General features: G+C 38.3%; 2 protein-coding genes across 2 annotated transcripts; both read left to right on the top strand.

Moving 5' to 3' along the window:
* The first annotated feature begins 250 nt into the window (after window positions 1–250).
* Window positions 251–9591, top strand: Faa (fumarylacetoacetate hydrolase). The gene is made up of 9 exons (XM_076124240.1): window positions 251–488; window positions 732–839; window positions 1956–2080; window positions 2452–2592; window positions 2975–3072; window positions 7807–7962; window positions 8289–8495; window positions 8787–8935; window positions 9323–9591. Exons 1-9 carry the CDS (start codon window positions 405–407, stop codon window positions 9518–9520), a joined length of 1266 nt encoding a protein of 421 aa, XP_075980355.1. The 5' UTR covers window positions 251–404; the 3' UTR covers window positions 9521–9591.
* Window positions 9592–9975: 384 nt separating this feature from the next.
* LOC142979246 (uncharacterized) lies at window positions 9976–18131 on the top strand. The gene is made up of 14 exons (XM_076124074.1): window positions 9976–10133; window positions 10379–10553; window positions 10803–10928; window positions 11133–11270; window positions 13592–13945; window positions 14230–14343; window positions 14525–14665; window positions 14825–14955; window positions 15159–15591; window positions 16005–16123; window positions 16452–16614; window positions 16921–17046; window positions 17408–17602; window positions 17767–18131. The coding sequence occupies exons 1-14, from the start codon at window positions 10048–10050 to the stop codon at window positions 17929–17931; spliced, it is 2466 nt and encodes an 821-aa protein (XP_075980189.1). The 5' UTR covers window positions 9976–10047; the 3' UTR covers window positions 17932–18131.
* Window positions 18132–18151: the final 20 nt, after the last annotated feature.

The following is an 18151-nucleotide window of genomic DNA, read 5'->3' as shown; positions in this document are numbered from 1 at the left end:
TTACTACCAATATGCAAATTAAACTGAAGCACCGGCTTGCTACTTAAATAAAAATATATAACAGTTTATAAAGAGTCCCTCTCCTTGTTACGTTTTACGTTTTTTGTTCATTGATAAAAAGTACTTAGGTATATGTCGACATAACATTACATTATTTACAAATGGATTTGCAGTAATTTTATCAAAATATACAAACAGTTACTGATAACTAACCTACAAAGCGGCTTTTGCTTTCATTGTGGACATCACTTTCATTGCAACTAGTGCCATTGACCTTGAATTCCAGTTCATCTGGTTCAACCGGCGAATAACTAGCCACTAATCTACATAACAACTTATAGTTAACTTATATTATACAACTTGGACACATTCCGACCGGCTCCCGACGAACACACACGTGCAAAATGAAATCTTTCATCGAGTATTCTCCAAGCACCGATTTTCCTATTGAAAATCTTCCTTATGGAGTCTTTACTTCGTTCAAAAATGTAAGTATTTTTTTGTTATATTTAAAAATATAGTTCTTATTTTCTAAGACATAAGAGCGAGAAGAATATTGTAGTTTAATTCGTTTTTTATTTGACATTGTTGTAACAACCGGCTGAATTAAAATGACACATTTTGTAATCTATACCACAGAATAATAAGTACTCTATATACTAATGAATAGAATACCTCTTTCATTTGTCTGGGTTATCGTATGATCTTTTTATTTGTTTTGCTTTTTTCAGGCTGAGCCACATATTGGCGTTGCTATCGGCGATTTGATACTAGACTTGAATATTATAGCACATTTGTTCGATGGACCTCTACTCAAAAGCAAACAGAATGTTTTTAAGGTAAGTAGTTATACGAAGACTAATTAATTATTCATGAACTTGTTATTTAATAAACAAGTATTACATGTTTACTGCTATCTTGATACCTACTACTTGAGACAGACATACAAACTGTATATTAATTGTTTAATGTACCTACTTATTTACTTACCCATTGCTAAATCTACTGAACTAGGTCCAAAGGGCGGCAAATTTCAAGTTATGCTTAAATTGGTTGAATTCAAAAAAGTCACAATCATTTATCATTGGACTGGCAAAAGATCTTGTAACGGCCCTACTTCTGGATAACTCTTAGATATTTCTCAGATAACATTTTGAAAGTTGTTGTAATACATTTGCTGTCACTTTATCTTGTAGATAGCTTATCTGGAACTTATTCCTAAACTGTGAAACTAGTCCTGTACCTATATATTTTTTTACACATTAAATCCAACTAATATAAAAAATATACGTATGTTTGGTACTCTCGCAAAAACTACTAGATAGGTTCTCATGAAAATTGGTACACTGATATAACCTGGATCAACACTTACGATACTTTTTACCCCGGGAAAAAAATCACGCAGACGAAGTCGCGTTCAGAAGCGTATAATTTATTATATGCGCAAAAATGTCTGCTAAACTTCCGTAATCATGTTTATTACAACATGTGACCATAATATATTCTCTTTAATATATGGCGTGATCTCTAGTTTACAAACTGGTATATTTCAGGTTTTGTTATTTATAGTTGATACTTTATTGGCCATATTCGTGACGGCGTGGTTTTACAAGTTAAATGTTAAGACACTCCCCCGGAGTTAGAATATTAATATGCATTTGATAATATTAACATGGTTTAATTCTTCAAAATATTGTAAATTTCACTACCTTTTATACTGCAAGAGGCAATCAACCAAAATATATTACTGTCTTAGTTTTGGGCAAGGGTCTCCTTCCGAACGAGGGAGGGGTAAGGTCCTAAGTCTACCACGCTGGCCAAGTGTGGGTTGGGGAATTTTTTTTATTAAAATATGTGTCTAAAATAGTTCTTATAATGCTAGAATATAAAGGAAAGGATAGGTCCTCTCAAGGTACTATTCTAGGTCCCTCTTTACATAATGGTTTTCTTTTCAGGCCAAGAACTTGAATGAATTTATGAGCCTCACAAAGCCACACTGGCAAGAAGCGAGGGCTACATTACAGAAGTTATTAGACGTATCCACCACCACTCTGCAAAATGACAGTGCTCTTAGGGAAAAGTAAGTATATTTGCAATTTTCTTATCATAACTTCATTGATCTAAATAAAGCATAATTTTTGGTAAACTATAGATAGAAAGTATGAATTAAATAGGTCCATTCATTTTTTGGAAACTGAAATATGAATTACTTTAGTAATAACTTTAACACTATATATATAAGATCGACTTTAATATTCAGTAATAGATATTCAGATATTTATTCATTTAGATATAGAATATGGGCAACGATCCGAATAATTAATGATCTAAAAATATAACCAGTAACGGCTGAAGTCTAATTATAAACCTGACCGGTCTTTCTGATAATAAAGCGGAATTGATTAAAGACAAATAAAATATCGCTACTAAAATACTTCATTTTCTTTACAGAGCATTTGTCCAACAGAGCGATGCGACCATGCTGTTGCCGGCAGAGATTGGTGACTACACAGACTTCTATTCTTCCATCCACCACGCTACCAACGTTGGTATTATGTTCAGAGGCAAAGACAATGCACTGTTCCCTAACTGGTAAGTTACTGCTATGGTAATAACATCATTTTAATACTAACTTCTAACTCTTATTCATAAAAATATATGAAGTTATGAAAGGCTTATAAAGACATTTGTTTCTTTCACTATTAGCGAAATGAAAAAGAGAAAACATATTATAGTAGTTTTTTAACTAAAATAGGTTTATAGTGTGTTTATGAATAAGAGGGAAAGTATTCCTGTTGCTATCGGTACAATAAGAGATTCAAAAGAGGGTAGGCCTTAGGTCTCCCAAATTGGCTAAGGGGTCTCAGCTTGGGTTACCCAATATTCGTTAAAGTATTTAGTCTAAGGGCAACGTGGAATAAAATTGAAAACCTTGTTATAGACACTTTCTATACTTGTATTATTCTGCTCACAGGAAGCACCTGCCAGTTGGTTACCATGGTCGATCAAGCTCCGTAGTCGTATCCGGCAAGCCTATTCACAGACCTTATGGACAAACACTGCCTGTTGAAGGTAAAGCATCTCCTCATTAGACTTATAAAACAACCTAATGTTGGCTGAAAATGTTAAGCAATACTCAATAGTACCAGTCTACGACCACAGACCGCAGTGACAAATATTACATATTCAATTCATACATTCAATTCTGATAGTAATAGTATCGCTATGTTTAACAACAACAACAACAACAATAACATTTATTTCAGACTTTGTCCATATTCTTGTTAGTAACAATGTTCTTAGTCTAATGTTAGTAAAAATACAAATACAAGTACACATAAGTCAGGCGCTTGCTCTCGTGTGGAGGCCTATCCAGTGTGCCAACAGTACCGAGTCCCAGCGGCCGGCACACGTCGTCAGCATGGTGCTGGGGCTGCTGCGCACCCGGGCTAGCATCGAGGCACAGCGCTTGCGTATGATCGCATGGAAGCCGTCCACGTGCGCCTCCGCGAACATGCCACTCGCGCTACAGTAGCGCGGCAGCCCCATCAACACCCTGAACGCATTATTATACTGTATACGCAGAGCGCTGTACGTCCCCTGCGTGTAATTGGCCCACAGACTGCACGTGTAGAAGGTCTGACAGAATGCCCTAAATAGTGTGACCTTCACTTGTTCAGTACAACGTGCGAATCTGCGAGCCAACATATTACAGCGGATACACAGCGCCCTACGTTCTCTCTCCATATCCATGTTGTCTTTAAGGTCTTCAGTGACCCAATGGCCCAGATACTTGAAATGAGTGACTCTGTTTAAAGGTGTACCGTAGAGTGAGACGGGTGGTATATCTGAGTAATCTTTTTTGGGAGCTCTAAAAACCATAACCTCACTTTTCTTAACATTGTATCTGAGCCCATGGGCCTCCGCATACCTTTCACATATTCGAAGTAACTTGCGCAACGCTCCGATTGAAGGGCTGAGCAGCACCATGTCATCTGCGTAGCTAATATTGTTAACACAAATTCCCTCGATATGACATCCAATTCCTGTGCTGCTCAGCTCTCCAATCAGGCGGTCAATATACAAATTAAAAAGTTTCGGTGAAGTCAACCCTCCCTGCCTCACCCCACACTCTAACCCGTATTCATCCGATCTACTATCCGCCCACCTAACAGTATTTTTCTGGTTATTGTACCAGTACTCAAATATCGATACAATCTCAGGGGGCAGACTAGTGTCTCGACGCATTTTATTCCACAATAGGTCGTATGAGACCATATCAAAAGCCCGGGACAGATCCAGGAAACACGCGTACACTGGCGTCTTACGCGAGGTGTAGTAGTGCACAGTCTGCTTGAGACACAGGATCGCACTTTCAGTTGATAGACCAGCCCGAAAACCGAACTGACCGTCATGCAGTTTTATATGTTCAGTTAAATGGCCGTCAAGCAGACTGTCCAATACCTTCGCTATGACCGAAGCTAGCGAGATAGGCCTATAATTTAACCTATCCGATACATCACCAGTTTTATTTTTTACAATAGGGACCACAACAGTAAACATGAGATCGTCCGGTAGGTAGGAGTGGCTAACACACAGATTAAATAACAAAGCTAGAACCCTTGGCAAGTGTGGCCCAGCGTGTCGCAGGTGCCCAATGCTGAGGCTATCATGACCTGGAGACTTTCCTCTTTTCATACAATTTATGACCAAAGCTATATCTTTTGCAGTAAACCTTACATTGATATCTCCAGACGTAGCCCCAACACCGGACACCGACAACAGATCCGATTGCGCAGGCCTCAAAAACGGTTCAACTCGAAAATGGTGCTGAAATAATCTCGCGATGTCATCCGGATTGTGAACTCCATCGACGCTCACGGGTCGGCTTGGCTTCAAATTCAATTTATTTGTTGATTTCCAAAATTTATTAAAGTTATTATTGGAATGGTGTTGAGCTATGATATCCATTTTAATTTTTTCTTGGTTATTTTGACACCATTTCAATTTTAACTTGAACGCTCGCCTAGACTCTGTCATTTCATTGTATAACCATCCAGAGCTAGGTTTCCCATACAATAACCAATTCTGATAACATTGTCGAGCCTTACCGTGAGCCTCTCTCACGTGTCTATTCCAGCCTATTATGTGTTTACCCCTCCCAGGATTTGAAGCCGCGCTGTATGAATATTTCGCGCCCTCAGACAGTACACGCACAATACTTTTATACATATCATTAATTAATGATTTATGGTTTGTACAGTTACACATTTTATCAGCACAAGTAGCAAATTCCACTGGAAAGTCGATATCCCTTAAGTTTGTATGACAAAAATTATAATAAGTCTCTATTTGACACGCCTGCCTTTCACCCCATATTACTTTATTTTTACAAAAACTATTCATTATAATTTTAGGCTTTATCAAATTTAAATTACAAGTTAACTGCATAGGATAGTGATCAGACCAGTACGTATCGTACAATATAGTCACGTGATCGATAGTTGCGCGCGCGGCGCTCGAGACCACGCAGTGATCGAGCCACCGGCGGCACCCGTGTGCCTCACTAACAAAAGTGTGTGAATCGTTCGGTAACATATCAAAATCAACGCACGCCCATGACTGTTCCGCACAGAAGTCTAAAAGTTGATTAGCGAATAACTCACCCGGGTGCGCGTTGAAATCTCCCAGCACATACACAGATTCCACATCACTATTTTCAATTATAGAGTTTATTTCGCCAAGACACTCCGTAAACTCGATCAAGTTGTCTTTTGAGTCCGTAGGCATATACACAGATATAATTAGCATAGAACGTTCACGTATCGCAATCTTAATAGCTGCTATGCGATTACTACTACACTGCAACACAGACACTGAAGGAAACACAGACTTCCTCCATAGTATTGCCACGCCTCCATATGGTCGGCCGCGGAGGACACCGGCCGAAGTGTCCACGGCAGACTTGCCAGTGAACGCGAAATTATCGCTGATGCTGCCCAGGAATGGAATATCATGCGGCAATAGCCACGTTTCCTGAAGTGCTATTATGTCAGCTGTTTCGCATATTTTTCTTACACATTCCACGGATCTTACAATATTTTTACAGTTAAATGTTACTAGTTTGGCGTAATTATTCATAAGGAAAGTTGGACTACACACGTACAAATTTTTCCCCGCTTGTTATACCATTACTTCTTATCTTGAAGTCAACAAAGCGCCGGTATGCGACGCCTTCTGGCCAGAATTCATCATTTAGAAAAGTCTCTAATTTATGCTTAGGTACTAATACTTTATACGCATCATACGATTTTGGTGTCTTCATATGCATTTTTTCTAGATGCACAGTAACATCAGTTTTACTCGCAATATAACTGAGAATGTCACATTCGGGCACGCCCTTAGCAATATTGTATATGTAAATAGGAATACTAGTGACGGCCGCTTTAAAACTCGCTTCTGGGTTCAAAACTGCCTTTCCTCTTTTTGCGACAAAGCGGTTCTGTAGACGTCTTCTTTGCACTAGGGTCCATTCCTTGTCTTCTTTGGGCATTTTCCATTCACCATCGCGCACAATATCGGCTAAAGATTTGTTCTTATCGCGCACGTCATCGTTTACGCTCGAAACGGCCGTGTGTCCCACCTCACTAGTTGCAACGATCGCAGCTGATTGCGTATGAGTCATTGGCTCGGACGAGCCACCGACCGCCGTAAGGCGACTACTTGTCTCGCCCATTACGTTAGTCTCACCGCAATTTTTCTGTACACCCTCACTTTTGGAAAAAGTTTGCGCGATATCACGATAATTGGTGTCTGCTCGTACTTCGCTTGGCTCCGTGCACGGAGTGTCATGCTCAGCGCCCACGTATGTAAGTCCTCTGGGACCACTGCAATAATCGTCATGACTGTCCAGCAATAAAAAGCCACCTCTCTTCACATTGACATTCCGGGGGGTACTTCCAAAGTTGTTCACTATTGATGCCTTTTTTAGGTTTTCAAGGTCAGACTTAACGGTATCTAGGTCATCCTTAGTGACATATTGTTCTTTGATTTGATTCATCTCTTGCTGCATACGCGTCAAATCCTTTAAAATCCGGGTAACGTCGACATGATCAAAAAGTACCGGCGGGAGCTTATGCAGGTCGCGGGCTACAAAAACCGGTAAAATTTCAGGATCAGACTCCTTCAGCATGCAGATGATGTCATCTATTTCACGGATCTTCTTTCCATCTCTCTTTCTTATTTTCTTACGCTTCTCTGTAGGTAGAGATTCGCACAGAAGAATTTTAGCACTATGAATGGCTTCGTCAGAAAATGCACTCACACAAATTTGACTAATGCTCTCCTCGTTCATCACATCAATTTTATTACTAACGAAGGCTAGAATCTCGTTTATAACTATATTGCAACTCGAACATTTCAACAATTTAGAGGCCATGGTTGGTCTCACGCGTCCGTGCGACAGCGCGTGCGCGTCCTGACTTAAAGATTCATATCAACCGTATGCGGTTCCTTCCGTATGCCGATTGTGACTGCTGAGTTTTTATCTAGGAACCACAAACAATTATTTCGAATCTGGGTCAAGGTGCTCATTCGTGCTTTTAATTTGAACCTAAACAACAATACCTAGATCGTAAAATAGTCGCTCCAACACAATCGACTGCAAAATAAATAGTGGTGTGATAAACAAATGGAGGATTAGGGAGAGAATAATAACATTTTAAGTTCTTATAGCGCATGACTAAACGAAGTTCTATCAACAAAAGCGTTGATTATTTTTCTATATTGTACTTTGTAATGCTCTAGGTGCAGACCCCCACTTCGGTCCCTGCAGGCTGATGGACTTCGAGCTGGAGATGGGTGCATTTGTCGGAGGAGCACCCACCGAGCTCGGAGAGTGGGTGACGGCGGAGAACGCGGGAGATCGCATCTTTGGATTTGTACTTATGAATGATTGGAGTGGTGAGTTTTTATAAAGATATCACGTTTTCAAATACGTGTACGTACGATTTACGGATTAACGTGCAAACAGTACGTGCGAACTTCAGTGTTATACGCGAAATTACAAAACCAATGAGTTAAACCAGAAAACAATACAGTTTTGTTCCTATCAAGACCTTAAACTAAGCGTACTCTACCAAATACGTTGACTGTCTCATGAGGAATTAAAGAATATCGAAAAAAGCAAGTACAAATCTAATTCTTGCATAAAGAACATTGAGTTAATAAGACATAAACGTATCTTTCATATGAGCATCAATAAATACTTATCCTTCATTTCTTTCCAGCCCGTGACATCCAAAAATGGGAATACATTCCCCTAGGACCGTTCACAGCTAAGAACCTGGGCACCACCATCTCTCCCTGGGTGGTGACTATCGATGCTCTTCAGCCGTACTTAGTAGACAACTACCCGCAAGACCCTACGCCTTTCCCTTACCTCAAACACGATGATAAATACAACTTTGATATCAAACTTGAAGTTGATATTACACGTAAGTAGATAATAAAAATACTCCACCACCACGCTCATCTATCTGTTCGCAATGAACTCAAAAACTACTGGACGGATTTTTATATAGTTTTTACCAGTAGGCAGCGTTATTTGTGACAAGTTCAGTAGACAACTCATTTAGATATTGTGTAAATTGCCTGAAACGTTTAACGATGTCGATGTTATGCGATGCGATTGAAAATGACGCAAACTTGTTGAATTATAACTATCGCAAACCCGGGAATACATTTTTTTAAAACTATATTTTATTCATATACCATTATTTCCTCAGCCGAATCATCACCAGTAGCGACAACTATCTGCAGATCAAACTACCGCTACATGTACTGGACGGTGAAGCAGCAGTTGGCGCAGCAGACCGTAACTGGGTGCAATCTAAGACCCGGAGATTTACTTGGTTCTGGCACTATCAGTGGAGAGGTGAGAGACAACTTTACTTTATAGGTAGCTGATGATAAAGTGTTCATATGGACAGGCTTAGCCGTTTAGGGCACCTATGCAGTACGCGGTCAGCCGTCCGGCTAATTACAGGACGCGGTTGCACTTGCGGTTAGCCGAGTGACTGATATCCGCAACATTTCACGCTAGCTAATTAGCCGGCTAGCGCGTAGGTAGGTAGTAATTTCGAAAACTTTGATGTTTCGGGTACTGTTATTTAAAAATAGATTTCAAGATCTTATATATATATATATATTGGAAATGTCTTTGCAAGATTCCCGAAATTCTTCTTCATGTCCACATAAATCACAGACATGAGGACTAAAACACAAATATTAGTATAATTTACCAACATTAATACTTTTACAGACGGCTGACTCCTACGGAAGTATGCTGGAACTTTCTTGGAAGGGAACCAAGCCAATTCGTCTGCTCTCAGGCGGAGAAAGAAAATTCCTGCAAGATGGCGACACCGTCACTTTGCGCGGATTCTGCATCGATGACAAAGGCACACGGATTGGGTTCGGCAAATGTGAAGGAAAACTCCTGGCCGCCAAACCACAATAAACTTATCAATAAAATATATAACTCTGATGATTGCCTTGTAATACTCTTATATTAAATAATATATCCAAAAAGGCTATTTCATTTTACTGTGTATTATAAACGCGGTTAGGAGAAATTCATCATCATCATCTCAGCCGGGAATCCTCCACTGCTGGACAAAGGCGCCCATCGAGCGCCAATAGGACCGGTCCTGGGCCGCCCTCATCCATCGGACTCCGGCAACCCTTACCAGGAGAAATTACTATAAGATAAATATTTATATGATTGTAATATTCTTATGAATCAGAAATACAGCAACCAGTATCAACTAACCTATACTTTTAACTAAATCGTGAACCCAAGTCGCTGTTGCTAATTTGATCTATTTCTGCACGAAAGAAAAGTTCCTGTTCCACGTAAAATGGTCTACAAATTTGACAGTTTTGACATTTACTTCAAAAATTTAAATTCGTGAAACAAGGGCAATTTTGTTGAAAGAACAATGTTCTGCTAATATTTATTTATTTGTAAATAAAAATCTTTTTAAAATGGTGTCTTATTGCTGTGTAAAAGGCTGCAGCAACAATAGCAATCATAAGAAGAAAGATCCAAGTGCTTTAATATCGTTTCACGCGTAAATATGACCAATATGTTTATTCTAAACTTACCTATTTTGCAATAATACATATACAGAATATTTAATTCTATACTTGATTATTTTAGTAACAAAATAAAGGACACAATATAAAGTCCAAACAGTCCAATTATTTGCGAGGTTAACTCCAATTTCAATATTTTTTGTTGCAAAATAATAAACACAATCTTCGGCTGAAAGTTCGAAAAATCGCTTCGAAATATTGTTTATTATATTATTTATAGGTTCCCATGTAATCTAGAGCTTAAAACGAAGTGGTTGCGGGCTATAGGTCGTCCAAACTGGAGTCCTCCGAGTCATGCCCGCATTTGCAGTGTACATTTCAGTCAAGATCAGATAAATTACGAAGGCTGTCGAATAAGAATCAAAGATGATGCTGTACCGGTCAATAGTTTACCTGTAAGTATTGTAAAGTCTAGGTACACATTAGGAAAAAATGATTCTAAGCGAATAAAAATTTGTTAAATGGATTTTTTTTCAGTAAAATTACATACCTACTGAGATAAATTCATAGAATTACTTTCCTGAGAGATGTTTGAACTTTACTTAATGCTGTAAAGAAATGTCCCTCCTACATTACTATAACAGAATTAATAAATACATACTGAACTAGAGCAATAACACTCTTTACCATTTAAAATATTTCAGCCAAATTCAAATTTTGAGGCATCTAGTGTGGAAGCATGCAGGATATGCCTGGCAACAGATCTCAAACTATACAGCCTTCAAGATAGCCAGCTAAGTACCTGTATGGAAAGCATTACTGGATTCAATGTGAGACAATAATTTTCTTTACTTCACCAAAAACCACTATTTTTAAAAAGCAGAATTATGCAATTGGGCCTTTATTTATTATTATATATATTTCTGTAACACTAAAAAAACTCACTCTGCTGAGATATTTTACTGATTATATTGAAAGCCATACAAGATCTAGCTGTGACACTGTTCATAAAATTTAAATATTTATTGTTTTAGGAAAATTACAGCATAGAAGGCCTGCCACAATATGTATGCTACTTATGTGCAGCCAGTTTAATAAAATGCTATAAACTTGTAGAAAAAAGTATGATAGCACAAGCAACACTACTTGATATATTTGCTAAAAATGGACAGGTAAGAAATCAAGACTATATTTATTATCCTGACCAATCTTGGAATGAATATACAGGGTGTAACAGACAGGCTACCAAAAACGAAAAAAAAATGATTCTAGACATGATTCTGGTGCTTATGGCGTTGAAAATTTTCATCGCTTTTTTCATGATTTTTCCGATTTTTTATGCGTTTTTTTTATTTTTTTTCGGTATTATTTCGTTAATACTACACAGTGCAACATGAATATGAGAAAAAATCCGTCATATTACTGTTTTTCACAAAAAACAGCAATGGATTAAAACAACGTATAAATTCGCTATCAGCTGTCCGCGGCCAACGACACCGCGCCGGCGGCGGCCGGCCGCGACGGTCGACGTACCTACGCGCGCCACACAGACACGATTACGCACACAGCTGTCAGCCTCACTCTCACTAGTATGCAGCGTTACTTAGTATTTGTTCTTCTATGTTAAAAATGAAAATGACATAATTATCCCGCTCTCCGATAAAAGGTACATTAATAAGATTTAAAATGTGTGATATCTTATTATTATTACACGTACAAATACATACAGAACGACAAAAAATCCTATTGATATTCTTTAGCGCTATAAAAATCTCTAATAAACAATTTAACAAGTATTGTCGCTTTGTTCTTGCAAACTTATTATTCTATTCGATATTTACACGCTCATTCATACAAGCGCGGTGCGACTCGAAAAGTAGATGGCCGTAGTGACGCGTGACGCCGCGACCGCGCGTGGATGTTACATAGATGGGATGCGACAAAATGAATGCTAAGTAATTCTCCGGGGATAATGAATTATGATAAGTTAGTTTCTCTGATAAGAATATTAATGGATATTGATTGTTATCATTGTTATGTACCTACATTTTTTATGGTTTAATTAAATAAACGTTTCGTGTTTATTTTATTTACTTTAATCTGATTTTATGTTATTAAATATCAAAGTAGGTATTTTAAACTTACATCAATAATGTTTGTAATGTTATTCGGTATTTGAATAAAACTACAATGCAACGAGTAACAACTGTGACAAGTAAAAATAGTACCTAATGCCACATCAATATCTTATTCAATCTAATCTCTCGCTGGGATCCTAACTCGTCGCTCGTCACCAAATCGGCGGCGCGCGCACGGACGGCGCGGAGGGAGCGGGTGGCGCGGGCGAGGGGCGGTGCGAGTGAGCGGAGAGGCGCCCGCGCCGGCGGCTCTCTTTGATAGTTCGAGCAATTCGCTCGCGGAAGACGGAAGCTCTTCACCAGTGTCGTTCGTTATGTCCTATTCGTCGTGTCGTGTGTGAACTGTTGTTTATTATTACTTGTTATTGTTTCGGTTTTGAGTTGTTAGTGTTTTTATTGTTATTATTTTTGTTGTTATTGTTTTCGAAGTGCAGTTGTGTTCGTAAATAGGAAGAAATGTTGATGTGCTATGTATGGTGAAGCACGTGGAAGTGCACGGCGTGCTCTGCACCTGTACGTCCGGATCCAAAGGTACCTACTCAAACTCTCGCCATACACCAGGTATTTGCGTGTTGATAGACATTGATAACAATTCGTTTTAACACTTTCTTATTATTGGTTACATTTTGCTATTATTGTTTGATTTCACGTAAGCCAAGTAGGTATCTACCTACTTACAATTTTACTATGAGCTATTGTAACATACGAGCGTACTTACGATACCTACCATAAACGATACATGAGATTGTTATCTAATAATACATACTAGTGAGCGCATAGACGTGGTGGTACGCGTACGTACCGCTGATTGTTGGCAGCTCCTCGCATGATCAATTATTGTATCAACCACATTGTAAAACTTTTGGCGATTGAAAAGAGTGGCCGTGAGTTTCTCGCTAGCTCTTCTCATAAGGCTCTACCCCCTTTCCGAGCTAGTGGTAGATTCAGTAATTGTAACGACTATCGTAAGTGTCAACATTTGACCTAAATGAATAAATGATTTGATTTTGATTTTGATACCTACGACGCGTCGCGACATGTCGTCGCTCAGCGCGCCGCCGCCGCCAGAAATCTCGTAGGCATGCGCGGAGATATATCGCGTTGTTCACTATACATTGAATGCTCAAAAATGACTAACTCGGGAACCAATCATTTCCGAGAAAAATGGTTGAAGTAAATTTCGCGCATTTAGTGTCACAAAATTAACACTGAAGTTTTCGGTTAACCGTCGTTTACACCCTGTATAATAAATATTATGTGTGTTATGGATTAAACTGTTTTCTTATTGTTTCGATAATACATGCATGTATTGTTGTTTGTAATTGTATGTCAAACACATATTAATTATTTTTCAGATTACTAAAAGCCTAATAGAATTAGAAAACAGAGATAAACTAAATTTGAAGTCTTCCCTAAACCATTATTTATTAGAAAGTTATTGTAGTTACAAATATGATGAAGAGAACAAAATGAGTTCAGAAAATTGTGACACAGATATATATTTTAAAAATGAAAATGTACCAGAGAATGAACTGCCATTTGAAATAAAACCTGAAACAAATAAATATGAAGTAGAAGGAAAGGACAATATAGATGAAGAATGCTTTGATGATTCTCATTTGGAAATTCCAATTGATGATACAATTTCTGAATGTGATATAACTGAATCTGTAAAAGAACCTACTAACATGGCCATAGTTAAAACGAAGGTAAGTTTGGCAATATTTTAAATATTTACATTTTTTTTTATACCACGACGGTGGCAAACAGGCATGCGGCCCGCCTGATGGTAAGCGGTTACCGCAGCCTATGGACGCCTGCAACACCAGGGGCGTCACGTGCGCGTTGCCGACCCTTCAAAAACCTATTTGGATGGTTACCATAAATCTTGACAATGTGCTCTAAATACATTTACTGGTAGAGCATCTAGAATTTGGAGACCAGTTGGTTACTGGGTAAAATAGACGAGTGACTAATTAATTTCTACTTTTAGAGACTGAGAAGCAAAGAAAAGTCAGTTAGTAAAAAGCTTAGTAGGAAAAAAGAAAATGGTTTGACACCAGATGAAACAGAAATGCAGAAACACTTTGATATAGTAAAATTATCGGTAAGTACTTGACATCATATTCAAGATCCATAGCATACCCATTATTATATCATGCATTTTCAAATTACTTTTTTGCAACTTGAATTAATTTGTCTTATCAATCAGTAAAATAGCTTTTTATTTGGATATATTTTCCTGTAAACAATTATAACGAGGGGACTAAAGTAAATGTATATTTCAGTTTCAGGAACAAATAGAAGAATGGAAGAGAAACACAGTACGAAGGCCTTTAACTAGTGAAACTATATACGAATGTGAGATCTGTTGCAAAATATTCGCACACGTCAATACCTACCGCGTTCATGTTGCCAGTCATGATCCCGTAAGTATAGTAGTAGTAAAAAAGAAATATGTCCATATTTAAAATTAATACAGATTTTAAGATCCATGTCATTTATTGGGAATTATAATGTTCATCCATATGCCTGACTTATTTCTACGTGACTTTGGGATACTACCTAATAAAGAGTTATATTTCCAGATTCGCGGCAAAGCAGAATGTCCAATATGTAAACTGCGGTTTAAAACAGATGTTTTACTGAAGTCTCATATAAATATCAGACATGCTAAGAAATTTTACTGCAAAGCATGTCCTAAAGTTTTTAATAACGTGTGAGTATACATGTATTTTATTTCGGTAGCTTTTACCCTGTTTTAGTGGAATAACGATTTAATCTTGCCTACAATTTGAGTAGGTTCTTCTAGTCTGTGTAGATAATTCATTGGGCTTTGCTTAGTCTCTGTGATTTTCAGGTCATTAATTTCGTTTTATTTGAAGTGTACTTTTTAATTTGGATTTTTTTTCCTATTTGTAGAGGTGTAGCCAAGAGCCACCACCGCTGGCACAGTGGGCACACATACTCGTGTGCACAGTGCACGTTCAGGTCGCGGCACGTGTCGGCGCTGGGCGCGCACCGCCGCGCCGCACACGCGCGCGCGCACACGTGTGGCGCGTGCGGACGAGCTTGTGTCAGTCGACGGGGGCTGGTGCTGCATGTTGCTACTGCACATAGAGATGAGAAGGTAGGGAGAGTTAGTAGTGGTGTAGCTAGGAGCCACCACCGCTGGCACAGTGGGCACACATACTCGTGTGCACAGTGCACGTTCAGGTCGCGGCACGTGTCGGCGCTGGGCGCGCACCGCCGCGCCGCACACGCGCGCGCGCACACGTGTGGCGCGTGCGGACGAGCTTGTGTCAGTCGACGGGGGCTGGTGCTGCATGTTGCTACTGCACATAGAGATGAGAAGGTAGGGAGAGTTAGTAGTGGTGTAGCTAGGAGCCACCACCGCTGGCACAGTGGGCACACAGACTATTACAGATGATTAAGGCTCGGCACGTAAAACTAGTGCCCTTTCGTTCGTGGCTCAAAAGGCCTATAGCCTATCTAACAGTTCCATACTTAAATAGTTCTGTTTTAATTTTTTGGACTTTAACTTAACGATAAATCAGTGGATTGAGTTATTTCGTCCTCTTGACCAAAGTTTTCAAAATCAATTACACCATCTATGAAAATGTAAAGCTGCCCATAAACTCTCATAACTATAGAAAAACTAAAGAAATTAGAAAAAAATAGATAGGTAAAAAAAAATATATATAAAATCACCAACAAAAAAAAAGTGTAATTTAGAGGACCTATATAAATTAGTTGTTAATATTTCAGGCCGTCAACATCACAGGAGTTTTTAGATGCGAGGCTTGTGACATCAACTTTGCTTCAGAAGGAGCAAGAAGAGTACACTTATTAACATCTAGTCAACACAAGAAGAAATCTGATCTTTGGTAAGTGATTCATCCCCAACATCAAATATCAGAATTATGTAAATACTTTGCTATTCATCAATATCGAATTAGGTTTTTTTCGAAAAGATACATGTCCGTTATATTTTGATTCAGGACAGACCAATTTTTCAAGCATCGTATTATTTTAAAGTCTCATAATAAATCATTTTACGGTACAAATTGTTATTAAACTGGAATTTTGAATATCCAAAAAGCTTTTAGCTAACATGTTTAGCCTAACGTATTGCCTTACTGCTCTAAACCTCAAGTAAATAAAATATGTTTGCGACAATACCCACTTTAACTTACTTTTCGTTCTATTTCCCAGTGACCCCACAACTCAACCCGCTGAGCTACGGAACTCATGTAACAAGTGCGGAGTAGAGTGTTCATCGTTCAGTGATCTAGTGACTCATACAAGGACAGAACACCCACGACCTGGCAGAAAGCATTGGAAAACGCAGTACGAGTATCCTACACAGTGTGAACTAGTAAGTGTTCTTTGTGTAGTAGTATGTGAGAATAGTCATTGTTGATCTAAAATATAGTAAGGAACTATCTTCATAATATAAAGGAGGCATTCTAAAAGGAGTTTCTAAATCTGAAAAAAGTATAAATAAAGATGAGGGCGTAAATATAAAAGAAGGGTAAATGACTATGCTCAATAGTGAGACACTACAGAAAAAAAAATGAACTGTAGTTGGTTAAACCATTGGAACATCATTTTTCCCGTCCATTTGTTTCTTGTTTGAGTGTTTTTATTTTAAATACATATTTGGATATTATTTTGTGTATAGTGTGGAGAAACAATGATAAGTCGCCGTAAGCACTGGCAACATGTCCGGCAACATCATCCTAAAGAAACAAATACCTACCGGCCGGTCGTCACCGCTGTGTGCGACACTTGCGGAAAAGGGTTTCAGGTATGTATAGGGTAACAGTGTCATTCAAACGTTAAAAATATTAGTATATGTATATAACTGTATATACATACGTAAATGAAATCTCACCTTCTTTGCATAGGGAGATTAAATATTTGTATATTTCCTTACAAAAGTTGGGTTTATAAGTAGTAACGATAGTGTATCATCAACATCAGTTTTTCTTTAAATAATTTTACAAGCTAAATAAGAAACTAGTGGTATTTTAAATATAATATACCTATACCTAATATTTTTTGGCTTAAAAGAAATAAGAGTGACCGTCCCAACTTATAACAAAGGATATCTTAAAACACTTTTAAGATAACAGAAAAAAACAATAAAAATATAATTCCTTTACTAGAACTCAACGAAGCTCCACCTCCATCAACTACGTCACAGCGCGCCAACAGTTCGCTGCGACTCTTGCCCTCGACTCTTCTACGATAAATACGCACTCGCTCGCCATGCGACTACGCACAAGACTTCCAAGCCACACCAGTGCAGGACCTGTGGGAAAGCCTTCAGACTAAGGAGCAACCTGGCCCGGCATTCACGAGTGAGTTTGGATTAAAAGACTTGGGGAATAATTTATGAACAGGGGAAATCCCTGAAATTATCTTTTCGATTTTTTTCATGAAGTTTTTGAAAAACATTAACTTCTGTTAACTAATAATCTTACAATATCACATTCAATAATACCTAAACACTGTTCTATTGCAGGTACATACAGATATCGCTACTTACGAATGTTCCATGTGCGGTAAAAAGTTTAAACATTCCACAAGCGTCAACCTGCACATTCGTACTGTCCACTACAAATTACCACACCCACCTAGAAAGAAGAGAAACAAACCTATCAAAGATTCAGTGGCTAACGATATGTAACGTTAAAGTATAAAATTAATAACACTAATAATGCCGTTTAATTTTACTGCACCCAGAGGAGGTAATCTCAACTATGACGCAAAGATTGACGAGAACAGCGAGATGGAAATTGTGGACTCTGCCGCTGTCCTCTTACGGCAAGCAGGTTTGCTATTAGAAGAACATATTTATATTGCGAAATCGTTAAAAAGATAAACATTGCAGCTTAATAAATACTTAA

The sequence above is a fragment of the Anticarsia gemmatalis genome, chromosome 16 (assembly GCF_050436995.1).
Source record: "Anticarsia gemmatalis isolate Benzon Research Colony breed Stoneville strain chromosome 16, ilAntGemm2 primary, whole genome shotgun sequence".
NCBI classification, from domain to species: Eukaryota; Metazoa; Arthropoda; class Insecta; order Lepidoptera; family Erebidae; genus Anticarsia; species Anticarsia gemmatalis.
The sequence above is the reverse complement of the archived record's forward strand: the minus strand, read 5'-3'. Positions and strand labels throughout refer to the sequence as shown.

Coding starts and splice junctions, on each gene's coding strand:
- Faa (XM_076124240.1), top strand. CDS start 405: ATGAAATCTTTCATCGAGTATTCTCCAAGCACCGATTTTCCTATTGAA. Junction 840..1,955: donor GCAAACAGAATGTTTTTAAG/GTAAGTAGTTAT, acceptor TTTTCTTTTCAG/GCCAAGAACTTGAATGAATT. Junction 8,496..8,786: donor ACTTGAAGTTGATATTACAC/GTAAGTAGATAA, acceptor TTATTTCCTCAG/CCGAATCATCACCAGTAGCG.
- LOC142979246 (XM_076124074.1), top strand. CDS start 10,048: ATGGTGTCTTATTGCTGTGTAAAAGGCTGCAGCAACAATAGCAATCAT. Junction 13,946..14,229: donor TGGCCATAGTTAAAACGAAG/GTAAGTTTGGCA, acceptor TTCTACTTTTAG/AGACTGAGAAGCAAAGAAAA. Junction 16,615..16,920: donor ATCCTACACAGTGTGAACTA/GTAAGTGTTCTT, acceptor TTTTGTGTATAG/TGTGGAGAAACAATGATAAG.